We start from the raw sequence: 22,556 nt of genomic DNA on the forward strand, positions 1-22,556 counted from the left end.
CTTAGTCAACCTGGAGAGTTGCACAACTAAGCTTTATGTTTCTGTATTGAATCGACTGATATTAATTTACCAACTTTAAATTCTTAATACTCAATAAATTCTTTGTTCAGTATCTTCTGGTTATGAGGCGACGGGTGTCGTTTTTTTATCAAAAACGCAACATCAATACTTTATATAATTCTAGTCCACTGGCGAAAAATTTTGGTCGTATCGAGCCTTGAAACTTCGACCCTTCTAACACAAAAAGTGCAGCCTGAACAATAAACCTCTAAAGCATTCGAACTTTAGAAATATTATTGCGTTTAAAATGCAGTCATGTTTCACAAACATAATGAATTTATTTTGGTAACAGCGAAGCATTCACTAGACACCGACACGGGAACTTGACAACAATGTAGGGACCACAAGAGGTCGTATGGTCGTGTAGGTCTTCAAGTGGGGTTGATACATCGTACGTAGTTTGGGCACGTCACAGCAACAATCAGGGGTGTTATCACACAAGAGACAACGAAGGATATTTCCAACTAAACTTTTCACGCAAAAAGGCGACTTTTAAACCATCGCCCCATAAGTAGTTGTTGCGTCTTCAAAAGTACGTTAAGAGCATTCGTTTGGGCGATTATTGTAAACATAACTTGTACTAATATTTCATTCTTTGGCGCTTTGGGCACGGCGCATATATACGTCGCGGTGCAGGGGAAATCCCCTACGATACACACTCTAGACTCATTCTCTCGCAACAGATAATGTACAATAGTTGTATCTACAATAAAGTGGGGACACGACATGTGTTTACATATAGGCTGGTAGGGCGTGCGTGGCAAATAAGGGTTGCTGCAGAAAATACTGGCCCAGCGTGAATCCATCAGCTGCAGATTTAGGATGAAAATCAGGTCGAATTTAAGAGACAAGGTGGTTAGTGTTTGAGCGTGGTTAGTGCTAAGATAGAGGGTTCGATTCAGGCGAATTTTGCTTGAAAAGGACGGTTACATGTTGTGGCATGTAGAGATCCCAAACAAAGAGCTAGGGTGCAAAATTAAGAAGCCCCACAGAGAAACAGACAAAACTTCATATTGAGATAAATATGAACATGAAGATCTTCTATGGGCCAGTATTGTCTAAGGGTCAAGCGTTCATGAGTTTTCCGAGTTTGTGGTTAAATGATCTTCTGGCCTTTTGTAAGAAGCAAGGGCCTTGGTGGTGTACATGTCTTGTGGCAACTCTGACTTACGACGCACAAGGTTAGCAGCCCTGTTCTTCTTTTTTACCTTAAAAGAAACTTTGTTTAGTACGTTTTGTAATATTAACGGTAATGGAAAACTCTGGCTTAAAAAGTGTACTGAAAAACCAAATCTCAAAATGCACGGTCTGGAACGTTTAAACTAAATGATAAAATGTGATGGGTTAGCTGAGGCCAACAATCGCTGAATTTGATTCCCTTGGATTAAAAAAAGAAAAAAATCTGTAGTAAATGGAAAAAGGAAAGCTGTTTAATAATGTTAGCTGTTACACCCAGCTGTTACGTATCCATATTTTACTCCCTGCACCTCTTCAGCTTCCTTCACAACATGCGACGGTTGCAAATCAACCTCAATCGAGTCCGTATCCATGGCAACAGGTGATGTATCAACCTGTGTGACAGACGCATCACCAGCTTCCATGTTACTCAATGTGAGAGACTTCGTTTGCTGCAGAAACTGCTTCGACTGTCGTGTAAAAGAAGTTAGGTTAGCATGGTGGGTTTGTAAGTAAAATGGATTATTCTGTGTATATTATATGAAATATATGCAGGTAAATATTTTTTACACCTCAACCATTATTGATAATTAGCTTAAACCTAACCTGAGCTAAAATAATGTTTTTTTTTGCAAAAAAATATGGAATTTACATAAAATTAGTCTGATTGGCATATTTAAGGAAAATTCAAAAACAATTAATTGTTCATGCCTGCTATTTTAAATAACGCAGAATACAGACAACTTTAGCTATACTTTACACTGTAAACAAATCCCCATATAAACAAATGAATAATTTGGCTATGGTAATAAATGTATGGCTATGTTTGTGTTTAACTTTGCCGGGGTTGGTGTATTGTGCATAGGATAGTGGAGTATCACATGAAACTAAAGTTCACCGAAACAATGTTTCAGAAGCTGTTAAATTAAGTCAGTAAATTTCATACCACTCGTGGTGAAATACTCGCGACTAGTTTAGTAGGTATTCAAGATTACCATCCCAGCAATGTATTGCATTGATAACATAGCAGACACTTACCAATGGTCGTTTCATTGCAAGATCCTGAAGTTTTGTCCAAAGTTCTTCTCTTTCTTTCAATCTTTGCTTCTCCCTGTAACAATATACCACTATGATGTCACACAGGAATGTATGAATGTACAACAAGTCATTGAAACTCTTTGTGAGCTGAATAATTCACATTTTACAGGCGTGTAAGGACATGTGCAAATTTTTTGTATGTATTTGTTTCTCCTTTACAAATTGCAGCTTAATTTATATTTTTAAATAATTCACATTGATATAGCAGCATATGGACAGGTGTATAAACATTTTTTAATATTTCTTTTTGCTTTATTGATTCCATTTATTTTATACATATTTTCAAAGGTGTGAATGAATGTTTTCTAGAAAACAATTTTTGTACATCACACAACCATGGATTCTATATTGCTGTATACAACAGACTATACTACCTTATATGGGTAACTCTGGTCTACATCTCCGGTCTTTTGACATGCTTCATCAGAGAACCTTACCCATATAAAATAAAATAATACACATTATATATTCAACACTTACTTTTGCTTGTCCATCTTATACTTCTGTGTGCATTCATCAAATAGTTTCTGGTTCATTTCCATGAAGATCTTGAGTGCATTGTAGATTAAGCCATGGATTGTTCTGTTGATGATAATGTAAAAGCAACATAAATACAGCTTATTAAAGTATGGTGCGCCTTAGGACAACATTTATATAGAACACTAAAATATTGTTGAAATGTGCAAGCATAAACATAAAATGTCATTGTAAAGTGGAACAAATCTCATTTTTAAACAAAACAATGTCAAGACACTGTGGAATATACATGGGCACCACGGCCAATAGGCCATGTTTTACTGCTGTTGTTGCTACCAAATAGGGTAATTTTTACGTTGATGGATATTTTGTTAAAAAGGTCTTCCAGAATTGAACTTTTTTTGGAGAAAAGCTATTTTATATATTGGATTCTTTATCCATAGTTGTAGAACTATGTTGGCCAATTGGTGTAACTAAGGAAATTCATTGGTAACAAAATAGTTTTTTTTTTCAATGTTTATTTTCAATGTTAGATTATATGGACAATCACCAATGGAAACATGTTAAAGTTTAATAAAGTGTAACATGACTTATACTGTGCCAGGATGTGGGGCACAGTTGCCCAGTGATTAGTGCACCTGCCTGTAGGTCAGAGAATACAAATTTAAGGAGCAGTGAAATAATTTGCGAGTTGATTCAATAAAGTCTTACTTGTTCCAATGTGTCTTGGAGTTCTTGTATAGAGCTGGAAAAATTATTGGGAGAATAATTGCAGTGTTGTCACTCACTAAACTCATGATGTATTCGTTGTTCCAATAATATAAAGCTCGCTCTGCAACCTGCATGAATATATGAGGTCTCTGTTACAGAATGTAGTATTTTATAACTGCAAGCAAAATACAGATAATTGTTGTAAATGTCTGCGCTGAACATGGGATGGCAGCAGGGGTGGATTAACCATGATTTTTTTGTGTTACATTAAAGAAAAAACGTAAGTAATTTAAGTTTAAAGAAAGATAGCAAATCTAATACATAGGTTCATTATCTTAGCTTGTACTTATATTTAATTTTTATACTATATGGGTATATGTATACCATAGGTGATTTTATTCAATGGTTGCTGGGATTTATGGCAGATTTAGGCAAATATTTCAACATCCAGACTCAGTGGCGCAGCCAAGGAAATGTATCCGAGGTCGCGCCCCGCCATACATACACATTCTACAATTATAGTAATACATTACCAATATTGCAATTACAGGGATGTATTGACTACATTTACAGAAACACTTTTTTTATTTTAAACTTTAAACAATGCAAATACCGGTCAAACTATTTGTTCTACTTGTCAACCATTAACCATCAACATGTTGTAAACTTACTGACTGTGTGTTCGTTGACCTACCAACTAATCAAACAAATATTTCAATCTTTGTTTTCACATTTTTCAAATAAATTGTGATCCTTGTAAATTTTCCTAATGTTTGGTTGGAACAACCACTTAGTAGGGGAAATATACATGTTGTTTATAACTTATTTACATCAATAACTTTCTGTTTAATGATTTACTCCTTCAGACAGATCATGGTTCAGGTAAATAATTTTATGAAGGAAGATTGCTACAGCTTGTCCTACTAAATGTCCATTGCTGCATTTAAACAAACACAAACAAATTTATACCCTTTTTGATCTTAGACAAAGTACCAGCTACATAAACATGTGTGTTTTTAACTTCATTCATAGCCTACATAGACAACCTTGTTGTGGGAAGACAAATTCTTCAAGTTTACAAAAAACAAAGTAAAACAAGAACAACCTGAACAAAAATTAGCCACAAATATATACACAGCCATACTTTGTACAATACTACTTTTAAATAATTAAACCATAAATAGATGAACTCTACCGGACATACAGTGTAGACATGTTGATTGGAAAGATCAATGATAAATAGATATGTCATCATGCAGCTTAATATTCTATTGATTTATATAACAACACGACACATAATTAATTTAGCACTGGGATAATTTTGTAATACTAGAATTCCACGAATCAGTTTGCAACACTCAAAATTTTTAAATCCCTATTATACGCAACACAAACAAAATTTTAACAAATTATTGTCAATTTGTGTTATTTAGTAAGTACACACACACACATAAACAACTGTTATAGGACTTTCAGAATCTGTTTTACCACACCAAAAAAAAATAGTTAATAAATTATTGTCAATTATTGTTCGTTTTGTGACACACTTGAGCTCTTATAATGGCACACCGGTGATGTGAGTTTCAGTTTAAAATTTAAATGCTTCCATAAATACACATTTCTACAATTACTGTAATTTTAAATGGCTGCCCAAGAATAAATGAATAAAATTTATTTAAAAAACCACATTTGGTTCAGTTATTACGTCAAAGAAATCCTACATGTTAAATAATGCATACAATACACAAGGAAAACATGTTTATTTTCAATTGGTAATTTAAAAAGGAATTTTATCTTTATATTGTCTTTATGCTATAACTGTTGGGAAAATGAGCATGAGGAATGGCGAACATAACATGTTTTATAACAACCGCCATTTCCTGCTTCAGGAGGATAAATAGCTTAATTCTTTTATTTGGCAATAAAGCATACAAAGTTACGTTTATTGCAACCTGAAGCAGGCACGAGGTTTATGAAAAAGAACACCCGTGTTATAACAACTGTCGTTCCTGCCACGCAGGAACAAACAAGTAACTCATCCATTCAATCTACTATTAAGCAATAACTTCAAATGAGCTTTGGCACCTACAGAAACACAGCCTACCTGAAAGTGTGCGCTTGATACACACAGAGCAAGCTTCTTAAACAATGGGACCATTATTTTGGTGAACTCTGATGGTTCAATTACATCCAATATCTCCTCAAGTTCATTGAGAAACATAACTTCCTTTGGACTGTGGACTTTGGGCCAGAATTTAAGCAAACCATCAATGACCTGTGGATTAAATTGGGTCAATTTCAGTTTGTAATTTTAGGAAAATAAAAACAGTTAACAGGCTCAATTTTCACTTAAACAAAATTACACTATATATATATAGGCGGTTTTCACCTGTAGTTGCTACCAAGCATAATGGTAACAAGAACAACAGTCAACAAGGTATGGGTTTTGTAAAATGAGACTGAAGAAATGAAAATGTTTAACCATTTTTCGCGATAATACAAAAAGAAGTGTGTATATAGATTATAACAAGTTTTAAAATATGTATATAAACTATATTGTTTCCTAAAATTACTCTTCTGCCATTTTATTTGGGTACCGACATTTTAACCTCTTATAAAATTGATATATATATATAAATGGGTAAGCCGTTATCTTGTTCGAATATGTCTGAAGAGCAGTAACAGATTGTATCAAACATAATAGATTACAAAACATTATTAAACTTAGAAATCATATTTGATCATCACTTACAGGTTTTGTTAACGAAGAATCTTTTTCCAAGAACTGAACAACGCAGTATGCGAGCTGGAAAATAAATGTTGTTTTTTTTAACATCTCCACAACATTGAATTTGTTCAGTATTGGACCCGTATAAGAAACATTAAACTTCTGTTCTATTCTATATGGGTGAGGATCTTGGATTTAGGTCAGGTTTGGTCCATAACCCCAACATCCAAAGGGCTTTTATATGTCTAAATGTAACTAGTGTGCTACCAGTGTGTGTATAATGCTCGACGTGTCCAACAGCAACACATCAACTTACCTGAGGATGATAAACTGTTAGGGAGCGAGCTTTATGTAAAGGGATGAGAACTTGCACAAGGAATACTTTGTGTTCTTCTTTCAATGGGAGAGCAAAGCCATTAATGATGCTAAAGGTGTAAGGACATTATGAATTACGACTCTATATAAGTGAGGTCTTTGTTGGAGGACCTAGGATTTAGCCAGATTTGGTTGGTTAGCCCAACCGCAGACTGCCTATGTAGATTTATATTGGTATAATACTAGTTTAAATATTATTGTATACTATGAGATTCATTGCTTACTCAATTTACAGCTTAATTTAGATAATAACTTACATTACTTACACAAATAGCTTGAATAACAAGGCAGGTTCAGTATAAATTATGTTAGGGTTAATACTCAATCTAAATAAATAAGATTTTAAAAGAAAATTCCACACAAAAGAGAAAAGCTGTAAGTTTTAAAGGAAATGTTAGTGTTGTTTTTTTTTAAAATACCCAGTTTTAGGTTTACATTGTTTCAAATAAGAGGTTAAAGCACAAATTTAAACATGTGAATGTAAAAGATTTATTAGGCTATGTTAATATTTCAGTGCAAAGACTTCTAAAAGTTTTAAAGATCAGTTTTGTAAGAGTGAAATAAATATTTCCTTACCTTCCTAAGATTTCCAAAAGTTCAGCAATTCCATTGTGTCTCTCTGTTTCATAAATGAATCTAAAATATTTCAATAATTTGTCATCCAATAATAAATACAATCGTGAATCGTCAATATATACACATTATAACTTTAATTTATTTACCTGCTTCTACCAGGCATAACATAAAATGAAGCTATTTTTTGAAGTTTTAAAACCATCGAACTCCAACTCACTTATAAAATATGTTATTGATATGCTTGCGAATGTGAGCACGCAGACCAAGGAACTTCCCATATATCCGATGCAGAGTTGTCTTGAGGAAATCTCGTTCACGAGGATCCTCGCTATCAAACAGGTTCAACAACTGGAAGAATAAGGTTGGTTAGTTGGGTATTGTGGCCGGTGTTGTATTTAAGAGAGTCCAGAGTCCCCATTTTTGTGAAAACAAGCCATGAAACAAACATGCTTTACTGCGCTGCACATCTGGAGTTCGCACGTCACTTAAAGAATTTTTTTTAAAATACAGTTGGATCCCTCTTTTGTGTTCCTAGATATGCACATGATGGTTGCCCAGATAATAGAGGGTTTTTAGTGGTGGTAACTCATGCATTCCATTATGTATTCTGTAAGAGTGAAGGCCTATAGAATGGCATATTGTAGAACCCGAAAAAAAAGGCAGGATAACATTAGAAAACTTACACACAGACACAGTTTGATAAAATAGTATACTGTAAAACAGTACATTGTACAATGTGAAGAAAAGTAAACACCCAACAGGTCTGGGAATAATAACCAAACCCTTTGTTGGTTGTAAGTCCTACTATAGTAATTTTGTAAAACAAAACTTAACGTATAAACCTACTGTATGTCTGTACACTATCCTATGAAGAATATTGTTTAATAAACTAATCTGGTTAGCCATGTAGTTTGCCTTAATCCTTTAATTACAAGTTAGCTGAATAGTTAAGCTGCCAGAGCCTCTGGCCAACAGGTCAAAGTCAATTGAACGCGATAAAATAGCTGCTTGGTGTAATTGGAAGTAATTGCCAACAGTATATCAGGTCAGGCATTCTATAAGTGTAAAACAGGCAAAATCAGCCACAGTGAAAACACAGCTTAACAAGAGTGATATTACTCATAAAAAGATCTTAAACTCGGGCAGAAGAAGCATGATATGACAGAGAAGCAAGCCATTTTGGTGCAACATAAGGCAAACATGGTATTTGATGAATGTTTGCCTAATAACTTTACTATCTGTTTTACGATAGCTTCCACATACTAAATCCAAGTAGTTCTGCTTCAGCTGGTGCCTTATACAAACTTCAATACACCAACGTAATGGTCATTAGCTCTGCTATAGCACGCAAAAAAAACACTACGTGTTGTTGTAATGGGCAAACTCTGGCCTAAACATTCTTATGTCTTCAGAGGTTTGAGGTTAAATCATACATTTTATGTTTTTTATTAACAAGCTACAATTTAACGCCCAATGTAATATAAAGTTATATGGCTGAGTGTTAGTGTAATCTGCAAGGTCTGGCCTAAATCCTAAGTGCCCCAACCCCACCATAATACTTCACCCATACATAATAAATTTAGAGCCACACTATACAGTTAATCAGTTATGGGCTTGGGCCGACCGTGACCTACATCTCAGGTCCTCTGGCATGTAACATATAAGACCTTAACTAAATGTCCACATTAAATGGTAAACTTTGCATCTTAGTTCTTACCTCAAGAACAAACTTCTGGTCAATATATTTCTTGGCTACATGAGGTTGGAAGTCAGGAGATTCCAAAAAGCGTAGAAAGAATTCATAAATAAGCTGCAAATAAAATTCTGTTTAAACTATGTTCATATACATATAATGACTCCAAAAGTAAAATCTCTGGTTTACCAGAACTAGAAGAGATATTTACTAACATAATATGTTAAACGCCTGGTAGAAACAATAAAAGAATATATTATTTGACCAGAAAAGTTGTTTATTTGTGATATATATTACATTGATTATGCATGGCGGTATAACAACAGCATTTAATACAAAAGATTGTGTTACTCAGTTTACCTATTGCCAGAAAAAGGCAATAGTTTCAATTTAAATACACTGGGTTTAATATGTTGAACGTGTGTTCGACATGAAGTGTTTATTTAACACAGAAGTATGTTTGCTGTAGGATAGGGTGTGACAATTTTAATTTAATATCAAATTGAGGTGAGCCGTGAAACCAAATGTCAATTTAGGAGCAGAAAACATACCAATACAGTGCAACACACAACTTGTGTGGTATTTGACACTGAATTAGAGTTGTGGCATTATAGAACCACAACCTTTTTAAATATTTAAACTAATAATGTTGCTTTACCCATAGTTGCCAGAATTAGATTTTTTTTTATAAAACAAAACCTAGGATTGACAGTAATAAAATACAGTTACACTTGTACTCGTCAAAAATTGATAACCTTGTTGAATATTGTTTCGAATACAGTGTACTTTGGCTAGGCTAAGTTGAATACACACCTAGTCCTAACATGAGGCTAAAATCTATTTTATGCAGAAACCAGGATAAGCTATATGATTATCATTTAATCATGCCCTGAATATCAATGATATACACCATGATAGTTTAATTCCACACACAAGATGATTAAAAGTACATTAATTAGTAAATTTCAAAGGTTGGTGTATAAGTTGTCACCTATGCTGGTTTCACCCGACATACAACACAAACCTGTATATGCGGCCAAGAAGCTTCCAATGTTGGTTCATCTTCCTCAGGGTCAAACTCAGCTCCCGATGGATTGGTGGAAGGGGGGAGGGATCGGAACGTGTTCACTGCAAACTGGAATGAAAAGGAATATTTAAAATTAAATTGTAAGCATAGACAAGAGTGGTAGAATAAGTGCATTTTATAGTTGAATCTGCAATCTAATGTTTTTTTATTCGTTTGTTTTCAGTTTTTAAGTGCTACAAGCTTTACTAACTTTTCTGTTAGGTAACTAAATTGAAACAAAGATTATTAAACTACGCCTCCTGATTTGTTTAACTGCTGTCAATTTATTAATATTTTGACCATTAAGCATATTTAAAAAAGTTAGTTAAACATTTTAAGTCGAACAAAGCAGGTTTTAAATAGTTTTAAATTGTAATGGTTGTTAGTTAACTGAAAAAAGCCATTTAAAGTTGACTCAGTGACACAAATTTGGTGAATATAATTCACCACCAAATAGTTTCGCAGAGAAGTTAAAACGATAACATTGTTAAACTCTGCTTTGAAAATTGTTAAGTTACTTCAAATAATTGTCTGACCCAAAACACAAACCCCTGGTTAAAAAATACAGGTTTAAAACACAGAAAATGAGACAACAGAATAAGTAGAAAAATCTGAAACCAGAACATACATTGAAGGCAATCATTAACAAAGTTAATGACAGAATTTTAATCACACGGTGGTGTTTAAGCATTAACTTTTACCATGGACCACAACATAGACGATGAACTGATTATACACCTTGTGCAAGTTTATTATAACTATAAAGACAAACAAGAATGGATTTCTAGCCTAATACATTGCATTAAGTAAACAACTAAATATATTTAAATGTTTTTTATTAAACAAAGCAATATAGTTCTGAGTTCTTATTAGGTTTAAAATCTGCACTTTTTGATATCATACATTCAATCAACTTAAAGGCAGGTTCATATTTAAAACTAGGGTACAAAAACATGGCACCCATGTTTTAACAGTTAGGTAAATGTACACCCCAACATTTCCGATATCACAGCCAGGGAAAAAGGTTTGAACCTCTTTTTATGTAAAATTTTAAGTACAAATTTTTCTATCTTGTTTTAAAACTTTCCCATTTAAACCCCCTTTGATATAGTTTCCTGGTCGCAACACTGCACCACGGATTCAGCCATTGTACTCCGTGAATGGAAATAAACCAGGTTATTCACATATCGCCTTGTACCTACCATATGTACAGCTTCAGGATATATTGGTTCAGTTATCACTCCCCGGTTGTGTGTGACATATTCCACCATCTCGTTTAATGCTCCTCGCTTTATTTCTTTCCACTTGAGGTCACTAAGCGGGTCGGTAATGAAGTCGAACACGACGCAACATTGTTGCAACTTTCGTGTGAATAAACTTTCAACGTCGTTTGGGGCGGCATCTGGTGAAAGTGAGGTTTATTTCATGTGCATAGAACACCATTTTTGTTCAGTTTCGATACAAACATTACAGCATTGTATGACACAATTGCCTTCATTTTTTGCGATTACCTGCCTTGATTAAGGTAATAAAATCATATTCAGTGTTTTTCAAGCTTATAATGAATACAATTTTAGATAAAGAAAGTGTGAGCTGTCATATATACAGCCCTGGAAACTCGTATAAAAGCAATATACCGACGATTTAAAAGGCGCATGGCCGGGCGTGACGTCACGAATCGCAACGTCAGCACGAATTTGCCCGTTTCGAATTACAGTCGGTATCGTATAACACGAGCGCCCAATGTTTCGTATCTGATTAGTCTGATTTTTAATAAAAAAACATAAATTCATAAACTTTTTATATTGAAATAATACAAAGTGCTGCATTACGTCTTCTCTTTCACCGCAAACCACGTGTTCTAAATGATTTTAATTAGCGACGCTTTTCGTCCAAAAAGGATTGTATTCTCATACGCCTTTCTCCTTGATGATGTCATAAGCTCGTGCCGAGCTTTTGGTTGAATGTCGGCGCTCGGAGAGCTTTTACAACTTCAACACATTGTTAACACCAAATTTACGAAACATTACCAACATCAGCTGCTTCATAGCCCAGGTCGAAGTATTTATTGCAAACGCATCAATCCTTTACTTGATCGCATACGTAAAAAGGCAAATATCCAACCTGTTTTCAAGCTCCTGCTGGATAAATAATCAAGGGGACAATCGTTATTATGACGTAAATAATCAGTGTGTGAGTTGCTATTATGTCGTAATCAATTGCCAAGTCAAGCAATCGCTATTATGATGCAATGAATCCACGTGTGAATCCCTACTTTTTCGTAATAAACATGCCGCTTGGCTGAGGAAAACATCCTAAATATACAGCAGTGCTACTTCTGGAATATATCTAGGCTATTTATTACCGCAAATTACATTTATTTTACACACAGCTGTAAGAAAGGTCGTGTTACCAATTCCCGCCGAAAAAAAAACGTATGCGCCGCACGTATACAAGGACGTTAATGACGTCATAGTCAACGCGCAGGTGCGTTAGGAAATCGGTGCGCCTGACTTCATTTGCTATACACGACTACTATATGTATTATATTACCTCACTTTTAGCTTTTATTGTCTGTAATTTTTGCAATTTCGCGTCTGCAGTTTAAAAATATTTTGTTTAAAAAAAAAATTTTTTTTTAGTTTTTTTTCTACATCGTCGGCAATAAACTGCGGAGGGTTTGTACAAATGCGTCGGCAAAACCGTCAGGAATTGCCGATTGCCGACGTGGGTCTCCAGGGCTGTACATATAAAAGCTGTTAAGTTTCAGTTTATACAGAAACTAATCAAGTTAAATTTATTTATGAAAACATTACAATGAAAAGTTTAAAGCAAAAAACACATGTTACGCTGGGTAGGGTTTAAAAAATATTTCTGGAATTAAAAATTAACTTGAACTTTACGGGACTGCATTAGTTAAATAACATTGTTTTGAAAAAAACATGCTACCACAAGCGAAAAGATAATAGGTCTACTAAGAAAGAAAATCAATAACTAGGTGATGTTCTTACAATGTAATCGACCCAAATAAATATTTTCCAACAGGGCTTTTTTGGGAAATGGACAACATTGATAAACTATGTTTTTAACTGTTAATAAGAAATACATGTATTTTAAATGTGCTAATTCAACTGATATGTTCTATAAACTCTCATGTTTTTTATATATTTTTGGATCTATCCTCATATTTTTGGACAATTTTCCTCTAAAAACAAACAGTTGTCAAAACACGCAGGGGTAAATTAAAACTACCCGAGTAAAAGTATCCAACATAAAGCGTGGCTGCCTGCACCCTCATTTAGCAGCCGATAACTTGCATCATCAGTCTACTATTAAAATATTGTGATGCCATGAACTGTTAGAAAGATAGATTTTTACCTTTAAGTGCTGGCATCTTCACTAACTCCCGATTTTTTGACACATTAAACCTTGAGGAACTTTGTCGCTTTTCCTTTTTGACCAGAGGCACACCTGGTGCATGCTTCACTTTAATCAGCTGAGTTACTGGAGGTCCACTGGGATTGCTGTGACCACCCGGCTTTCTCTGTAAACATGGATGAATGAAAAACCATAGTACCTTTTACTTAAAAAAGAGAATTTCTACAAAGCAAAAATTCAAGTACCAGTGGGCAGTGGCAAAGTCAAGGAAATTAATTGCATGGTCAAATAAAATTTCTAAATAATGACATTTTTCCAAAAATTCCTTAGCTCTTATAACGATTGCCATTAGGCATTAACTATTGCGATTGCCATTACCTTATAATTAATGATTGCTTTATTTTATCCTTGACATAACAACAGTCGTTATTAAACTTAAAAACATATCGAGCTTTTGGAACAAAATTTAGTTGGGTTGCGACTAAAACCCAGCCTTGTTAATGGGTTTGAACTAGCTATTCTATGCCACTATATGGAAACGAATTATTTATAAATTAATTGAAATCAAACACACTTCTTCCTCCTCCCTAGATTTTGATGCACTTGATCCTTTAGCCAAACCCTGAAAATTATTTGCAATTAAACAACAAACACAAAACTTTAATGGCAATTGGTTTGCAAAATTGAACACACAAGCAATAGCAAAGCTTCAACTTAATGCATAAAATTAACTGGACAAGAGATTACAAAGGAATCTAATTTATTAAAAAAAAGGTTTGTGATTTTTAAAATTCCTGTTTTTAGAATAATTTGAAACTATTACTGTCAGTGGCAAAATTATGATGAAAATGATGTATTACGACAAGAGATTTTTTCACTAAATCTAAAAATGAATCAATGTTTTTGACCAAATGAATTAATATTAAACATGCTTTAACATTTATACAAGATTAACAAGAAAATAGAATTACTTTATTATATTCATTAACTCAATTGCGGTTATTCTAAATTTCAAAGCGTAAAGGAAAAAAAATGACATGCAAAATCTTAAAATTTATTTAGTTTTAAAAACCTTATCTCCTTTTTCCTTTTTTGTCTTATTCGGCATATTGTTAAGTTAACGACTGTTGTACCAAAGCATGTCTTAACTTTACACAAATTAAGTTAAATCCTACTATATAAATAAGAAACCTATGATGTTAAAAATAAACCAATTTCTGCATGTATTTATAAATCTTTAGGCAAGAGCAAATAAGGTTAAATAATAAGTATAAAAAATGAAAAAAACTTCTGGTGCATTTTAAGTATTGGAAATGGAATGTCTTTATTAAGCCTATATGTAACCGTTTTTAAAATACTATGAAAAATAAAACGTATGGTTTGGGGTCATTATTCACTTAAAACAACATTTGGAAAAATAATAAGAAGCGCATTTTACCGTAAATAAATGCGAGAAACTTAACTGTATGATTACTATAAACTAGACTACAAAAACTGTAACATTAAAACCAATAAAACGCCTGAAAAGTACCCTTAACTATTTAAACCAGCATTTCACTTTTCTATCCACGGTTACCATTTCTTGGGTTGTTGGCGATTTAACCTTACGACCCCCCCGCTAAAGTAGCGCTAGAGGCATAACTAGAATTTATGGGGAGCAAAAAAATTGTAGATTGTGATGCTTCAATATACACTTGGTGACATCATAAAAGTAGATAAAATAAGATTTTATTAAAAAATAGGATTTAATAGTTATTTCAATAAGATTTATTTTTAATGCGAAAAAATGGCAACTAAAGGAAAAGAAGCAATCGATTTAAAGGCGGCTGCTGCAGCAAAGTTGGTTCTACAGGAGCTAGACCCTGTTGCTCGGAAAAGAAGGCAAGAATTCAGCAGCGGTTTACCACAGGGTAAATAAACTCATTTTTATTAGCCACCCACAAACTCGTGCGGTAACCCAATCGTAAGCAGGCATCAGGTGTATGACCAACCTTGATATAACGAATATTTCTGTCCTGCCAAGCGAAGATTATAAATAAACTTGTTTATCAACTTTATAGCGCGTATATGTTACAGGAGTGATTGGAATTCACGCCAAAACATTGAGAAACTTCAGTAAAACTTTCTTTTTTACTTCCACGTTTGCTGGCTGCACCGAAATCCGGTTGTTTCTACGAATTACAGTTCAGGTACGCAGTTTCGGTGAGTTACAACTACGATTATAGCCACCCTAGTATTAGGATTTGCGTAACATTGGGCCCGAGGTGCATGGAAACACCCCTTTAAGGTTTATAATTATTCATTTTGGCATGACGATGCAACAACTAGAACCACAAATAAGAAAATACTGGGTTGGAGCAATTTTCAAAAAGGTCAAAGGTCAAACCTTGAAGCCATTTCCTCTTGGCTAGAAATAGGCTATTTAACCACTGATGCCAATTTAATCAAATAAACAGTTAATTGTGAAATTTCTTTAGGGGGTTTTCTTTTTTATCATGACCCAATCTTTGGGTCAAACCTGTTTTAAAGCCGACTACATGGGTCGTGTGTTTACGCACATTTTTCCTCTAATTTGAATAAATCACTGTGAGTTACCATATGTTGGGTGCAACACCTAGCCTACACCTTTTATCGATGGCGTGTTTTAACAACTGCAGTTTTGCTGTTGATTCCCTTTCATCGTTTTTTAAATACCACGATCTTTGGTATCGTTTCCGAAGAAATAAAAGATATTACTGTCTACTAGAGATGTTTAGTAGGTGGGAAAATATAGAATGAATTTACTCGTAAGTTTGCCGTATATATCGAACTCACTAATCTGGTACAGGGCGCAGTTAAATGTTCGAAGATTGTTGAGATACGACGAGACGCCACGAACACGAAGAGTAACAAACTGGTGATGAACCGACAATCTAAACTATGGAGTCGAAGGTAAGGTGCTGGTATATACGTATAGCTCTTTATAAGTTACGTCCAATAAACATAAAAAAGGGTTCACACAAAGTTAGGGCGATTCGGGTCCAGGCGGGCCAGTTTTTGAAGTCATTTCCTCTATCGCTAACGATGCGAGCGACAAAATATCGAGAAAAAGTTTCTATACTCTGCCGATAAATGGCTTAAAAAGTAACGATTTTCGCGTGAACTGTTTATAGCTCTAAATCAAACCGGGAGATCATTTACTGGTAAATATCCAACCTCAACAAAAAATGTTTAAACAGTTCAAAATTACCCTTTTTTATTACACAATTACCGCGTAGAAAATAATAAAATATAACCAAACTGTGTATGGAACATCGGCGCAGATACAACATCACCCATTCTTTCCTGGATTTTTTCTTATTTCCAAATTCCTGCCGAACAGAACAACGGGCGGTTTTACATATAGGTTTGTGAAACCTTTGTCGGCCAAAATCGACCGATAATCGCTGCCTTTACCATCGCCAGCTGTAAATGTATAGCTTTTAACCAGTGTCGTTTAGTTTAGACAGTTCAGCGTTTTTATTTTCCAATTTTGTTGATTAAATTTCTTTACCTGTCGGGCCCATCGGTAAAGTTTTTCTAAATAATTAATACACTGCAGATCCGTGGTACCTGGAGAAAGGATTGGATCTCCTGGGGTTACGGGACCCAGAGATAGTTTGGCTGGTGGCCACGCAGAGCTGACTCTGGACGAGTTAAAGGTAATGTTACATTACACACTGAATGCTACTTAAATAGTAGAACTGGAAGTTGGAGTTTTGCCACAGATTTTAATAGGACGCATTTAGCACATATTGTACAAATATACTAATCGTGTTTTAAACAAATAAGAATGGTATGCGGTAGTCGTGAGTATACGGTTTTTTATTTCTATGAATGTTCTTTATTTACTACCAAAAGGGACGAGAAACTAAAATAAAATGATGTCCTATCTTTACCCATCCCACTATATATACAGGGTATTTTTGATTTATAATCTTATGTTTTAGACATTTTCGTTGATTCTTTGCAAAAAATACGACGACCCGCGAAATCTTATCAAACTTGAGTTAATAGAAGTGGATAGCCATTCTGCTGGGTTGAGGAGAGGGAACTTGAACGTCGGGTAAAGTTAAACAGACACAGGTTATATTGGGCTAAACCTGAAGAGACCTCCACTAACTAATGGTTTCCTAAAAACTCCTAAATATTGTAATCTGTAAAATCGGTATAGGCGAACTTACACCATATGTGTTTCAAAACGATACTTCGAATGATCTTTTAAAAAACATTTAATAGTCAAACTTTTAAGTTTGTGCTGTTAAAATTCTTTAAAAATGTTACTGGTCTATCAAAAATAATTAAAAAGAAACTGCAAGGTAAATACGGTCATTCTTCAAGCAATTTTATTCTAGATTCGCCACCTTGCACTTGCACGATATTATAAAAGAAATGTACACGAGCAAAAGTGTGTTTATGATGGTAAAAGATAAGAGGGTTGCAGAACTTGACCTTGAGTACGTATTCCGATATGGAACGCTTGGGTACGGATACTCACACCAACTAAAACATGATACGTCATCTCTATCACATATTATGAGCGAGTCAATGTTTTTTAAAGGTAAATAGCTCTTGTGCTTATATTGACCTCATTTTAGCAATTGCCTGCGAACGAACTTTACGCTGCGATACTCTTTTTATTTTCTAACACGTTTAATGACCATAGCAACATCTAGTAGGGTGTGAGAAGATGGGACACTTTGTCAGACAGGTCTTTTTTAACTTTCTTTTTACGGACACCATTTATTGATAATCAGGAAAAGAATGTTACAGAATCATTCAACAGTATTATCACGATTTTTTAAAAGGCGCGTCAAGGACCATTACTGTTTTTAAATATTAAACATGTGTAGAGTAGAAACATGCAGCAGTATGTTTTGAACAGGTAAAAAATGCGGAATAGTAAGGTGCTAATTTTGAATGCTCGCTTAATCATAGTATAAAAGCCGATAAAATTTTGTAGTGTGCGAGTGTGAACGATTAAACTAGATTATACTAAATTCATATCAAAAACTTGAATACTTCGCACAGTTGGATTTTGTCCCATAAATCTAGTCTTAGTTTTGTGAAAAAAAATGAAATTTAAACATAAGGAAAATAGACCAGTTCGATATGACTTTAATTTGGGATAAAAACAACAACAAAATATAGTTTTTAAGTTATATTTAATACAGTGGGGGAAGATGGGACTATAAGCACATATTACCAAATATAGATATCAATAGAAATTAGTATTATCATTCCTTTATTAATTGGCAACAAATCAAAAAAATATAATAAAATACACAATGAGTTATTTAGCAATTCGCACAACAGGTGAAATTTTACAAATTCGAAAGAACACAGGGTAGGGGGGACAGTTTAAAATCATTGTTAATTTTAATAAACAGATGAATTTGTTATTAGGAATACACGTAAATAACACGACATAACATTGTACACTTTGAAAATCAAGTTTAAACGTTCTTTTCCTTGCCCTACTCGGGCCTTACAATACTGCTATAATAAAGTTAACGTGGCAATGGAACTAGCACAGGCGGTTAAAATCGGTAGGTTAACTACAAGTTGCAGAATACTGTTAATGTAAATGTTTCAACTCGGTGTCCCATCTACCCCCACATTGTAGTTTTGTAGGTATTTATTGCCAAACTTTGAAAGGTTCATATTTAATTCAATAATTTATACTCCAGGGGTTATTCAAATATATTGATAATTTTTAATAAAAAGGAAATATAAGGCGAACATATTGGAAATTTATTTATTTGCACTTTAAGATAATTTATAAGAAGTGGCTTGTGCGACAAACAGTGTAGCAATGCCTAATTTGTAGCAAAAATGTAAACTTTATTAATAGTTATTGTCTATTATGTCATGTATTTTGATTTTGGAAATATTAAGTGTCCCATCTTCCCCTACTGTAATACACTTCCATATATATAGTTCTACCACCACCTGAAAGAAGAGACGATGAAGGATTCCTTGAACCTTTAGATCTTCCACAACCCGAGTTCATTCCTTTTAAAAAAGAAGAAGGTGATGACGAACGAGAAAAGAAAGAAATTCCATCTTCATCTAGTTTACTATACATGAAGGTTAAACTACCATAGGCTACTAGTTCTTGAATGAATGAAACTTATAAACCATCGCATTGGGTATAGCATTGTAAATTATAACTCGAGACTTGTGTTTCATACACCTCCTATATCCGTTTACGAGTTACCACGTATGTAACTTCATATTTTTTAAAGAATAAACGCGCCTTATTGATGGGGAGTAAAGGGAATCTGACAACTCTGTCCTAAATTTCAGTTTCTTTTTATTAGTGATGTCCCGGTCACATCCTGTCCTTCTGTACATGTTTTACATAGTTGTCGTAGGTGGGGAGGACCAAACCTGTATTCCAAGAATCACATGCATTATTAAGTTTACTCAAAAATGTATTAAATTGCAGGTTGACACTTCAAACGTTACCCGCCTCATTCAAACACGGAAGCGTCTTTCACGCATGCGCAATGAGTATTTAGAGCTCACAACCCGACATGATAGGACGAGATATCTACAATCGGTTGTGGCGAGATTGGGTAGGATTAATTATTACGTGGTGCATTAACTAGTACTCCAACCCAAGTCAATACCGATTAAATTTCCAGCCATACAGAAAAAGAATCACTCACAAAGTAACTTCGTAGTATAACTTGTAAGCTGGCCCAAGGTGTATGGAACATCAGAGTATCCTATATGTGGATTACTACTATACATGTATAACAACATTAATTCCGCTTAGTTTAAATCAAACATCACAATCCATATGCATAGTACGATAGTCTGCATAAGTTTTTAAAATTGAATAACAATGAAGCTGTGGTTTTAGTTGTTAAACCGCAATGTTTGAGATAAATACAGCAATCGTGTCATACATATGATGGGCTGTCATGTTTGTATTGAAACTGACCAGAAAATCTGTTTTGTTGTGAAATGCTACCCAAGGAGCCCGAGCATCTGGTGTTGACACCACCAACGACGATGACGCCGATGACGACGACCCTGACGATGGCTCACCACGCCAACTAGCGGGCATGCCACTCGATGCTAGGCGGCAGAGTGAAGCTGTCAAAGCTGTTATTGGAAATTTATCGCCTTTACTGTTGATGGCTACAGGTTTACAAGAACGTGGTTCAAGGTAGATAGATATGACATCTGTATGTAATGAGAGAATTTAGCAGCAAACCAAATTAGGCTATTGGTGTAAATCGGGTAACAACATGTATATAGTAGAGCTTATATAGAGCATCGTCATCTGTTCGTGGGAGCACGGTACATTATCATGAGTTTATTCTGTATATGCACGAAGTCTAAAGCACGCCATTGGATACTTGAAAAATACTTGATTATCTATATACTAATCAAATCGTGTCAGTCGCTTTTGGTCTTCAGAAACTTCTGTATAAACTAATAGATCCGGAGTAGTAAGGCGACGAGCTGCTGATACCGCGCTAGAAGACTCCGACAACGATTCAAACGGAGAATTAAACTCTGAATCGGGGAGTCGGCCTGGTACGAGTGAATCACAGAAAAGATCGGAAGAACCGACAGAACAGAACTCTGAAACCAAACCGGTAGGCTTATAATGGTCTTCGGCTCCTTTAGTTATTATTACATCCTTTAGCCAAGACTCAGGTTCGAGTCTCGATGCTGCTATACCATTGTGGACGTGTGTGGAGGATAAGACACCAACTGCTCCAATGGTTTGTCAGCCACGCAAAAAACAATAAAAGTAAAAAAATCACCCACAAAGTTACATATATATATTTTTTAACTAGCAATTTAATTAAGCGTACACTGTCTATGAAAGTTAACATAGATCTTATATCGACAGAAGTCTTTGCTCTGCCACGCGAGGATAAAGCAAGTTACATTTATTCCATAATCTCTGTATTTTCGTTGTTTTTATTAATTTAATCTTATCGTACCCGATTACATTTATAAAATTTATGTTTTGTGGCAAAACGTTAAGAATTTAGTCTTCTCTTCAGGAAGGTAAGAAGGGATTGATGAAATTACTTCGAAGAAAAGTCCTTGTTCCGATGAGGTTAAAAAAGATGATGGACCCCGCTAATAAACCTGCTCCTAAAACACTAAATGTTGGACAGAATGAGGAACAAGCTTCTTCAGATGCTTCAACAGCAGCTACTGCAGCTCCGCAGGTTAGCTATAGTATAAATGTCGGAAAAGATGTGACAACTTTTCATTCTATTATCTTGTCTTATTTGGGATTTTTTTATAGTAAACAAAAAACATACAAAGAATTATAAAACCGTATTCTTACGACCTATATATAGACCGTTGTTAATTGTTTATAACACGATCAGGATATTTGTATGATATGTGCTAAAGGTGCCCCATCTTCCCCCGCCCTATTAAACATGTGCCAAATCTGGCATTTATCCCAACTGCCCTGCCATGTCTACATGACCTCACCCATATAAAGGTCCATATATCCCAGCTCCTGTTTCTCAACTCCCTTGTATACCGTGTATGACCTAATCAACAAAATGAGAGTTGGTTCGCTTTCACGCTTACAAAAGTTTAAAAATAATTAACCGTTACCAGGTTAACTGTAAAAAGAGAGTAAAAGAGAGTGTCTCATGTTTCATACACTAGCTATACCAGCACGTTATAACCACTATCGTTTCGCCAGTAATCATATAGCATTAATTTCTATCTTTAACACAACACGTTTCTAGTTGCTGAGTTTGCTACAGAAAGTCAACAGAGTATCAGCGTCAGATGATGAAAGCAAAAGTGATCAGGAATAAAATATTCAATGCCGAATGTGTTTTTATATACAAACCTGTAGTACGAAAGCTGTTTCGAAAGTCGCTATACATGCTGGTGTATATACATTTGCAACTTAATATTTGAGCAGTTAAGGGGATTGCTATTTAGTCGCTGTGGCTAAATTGTCAGTCGCTTGCCCTGTAGCCGACGGGTACCGGATGTTTGATTCGATAATAATGTAGAAAGATATTTAAAATAAAATCCGTATCTTTAAGTTTTTGAATAATATCGCAGACGTGCGACATTATAAAACAGCGCCATTATCGGTCAATTTAGGGTTAGGCTTACTGTTATACAATATAGCCTACTAATACAGAAAGGATGGCAACTCTGTAAAACATCGTGTATATTCCACATATACA

At 34.7% G+C, this 22,556-nt stretch overlaps 2 protein-coding genes across 3 annotated transcripts; one reads left to right on the plus strand and one right to left on the minus strand.

The window, feature by feature from the left end:
* Nucleotides 1-318: 318 nt before the first annotated feature.
* On the minus strand, nt 319-14,572 carry LOC149729468 (serine/threonine-protein phosphatase 2A 56 kDa regulatory subunit gamma isoform-like). Of its 2 annotated transcripts, XM_089887089.1 has the most exons (16): nt 14,411-14,572; nt 13,913-13,960; nt 13,339-13,504; nt 11,163-11,362; nt 9,919-10,029; nt 8,919-9,011; nt 7,419-7,549; nt 7,202-7,261; nt 6,567-6,675; nt 6,275-6,328; nt 5,627-5,797; nt 3,523-3,650; nt 2,815-2,916; nt 2,275-2,347; nt 1,548-1,706; nt 319-1,268 (listed from the first exon to the last, which is right to left on the minus strand). In XM_089887089.1, exons 1-16 carry the CDS (start codon nt 14,444-14,446, stop codon nt 1,134-1,136), a joined length of 1,776 nt encoding a protein of 591 aa, XP_089743215.1. In that variant the 5' UTR covers nt 14,447-14,572; the 3' UTR covers nt 319-1,133. The 2 variants fall into 2 exon arrangements, with proteins under 2 accessions (XP_089743215.1, XP_089743217.1); XM_089887091.1 differs by lacking the exon at nt 13,913-13,960.
* A 376-nt stretch (nt 14,573-14,948) lies between these two features.
* Nucleotides 14,949-22,555, plus strand: LOC149729469 (uncharacterized). Its single transcript, XM_089887092.1, has 12 exons — nt 14,949-15,248; nt 15,415-15,527; nt 16,166-16,269; nt 16,919-17,018; nt 17,307-17,422; nt 17,712-17,917; nt 19,297-19,448; nt 19,808-19,937; nt 20,344-20,536; nt 20,813-20,972; nt 21,390-21,560; nt 22,101-22,555. Exons 1-12 carry the CDS (start codon nt 15,125-15,127, stop codon nt 22,170-22,172), a joined length of 1,641 nt encoding a protein of 546 aa, XP_089743218.1. The 5' UTR covers nt 14,949-15,124; the 3' UTR covers nt 22,173-22,555.
* Nucleotide 22,556: the final 1 nt, after the last annotated feature.

The sequence above is a fragment of the Ciona robusta genome, chromosome 10, assembly GCF_009617815.1.
Source record: "Ciona robusta chromosome 10, ASM961781v2".
NCBI lineage: Eukaryota > Metazoa > Chordata > Ascidiacea > Phlebobranchia > Cionidae > Ciona > Ciona robusta.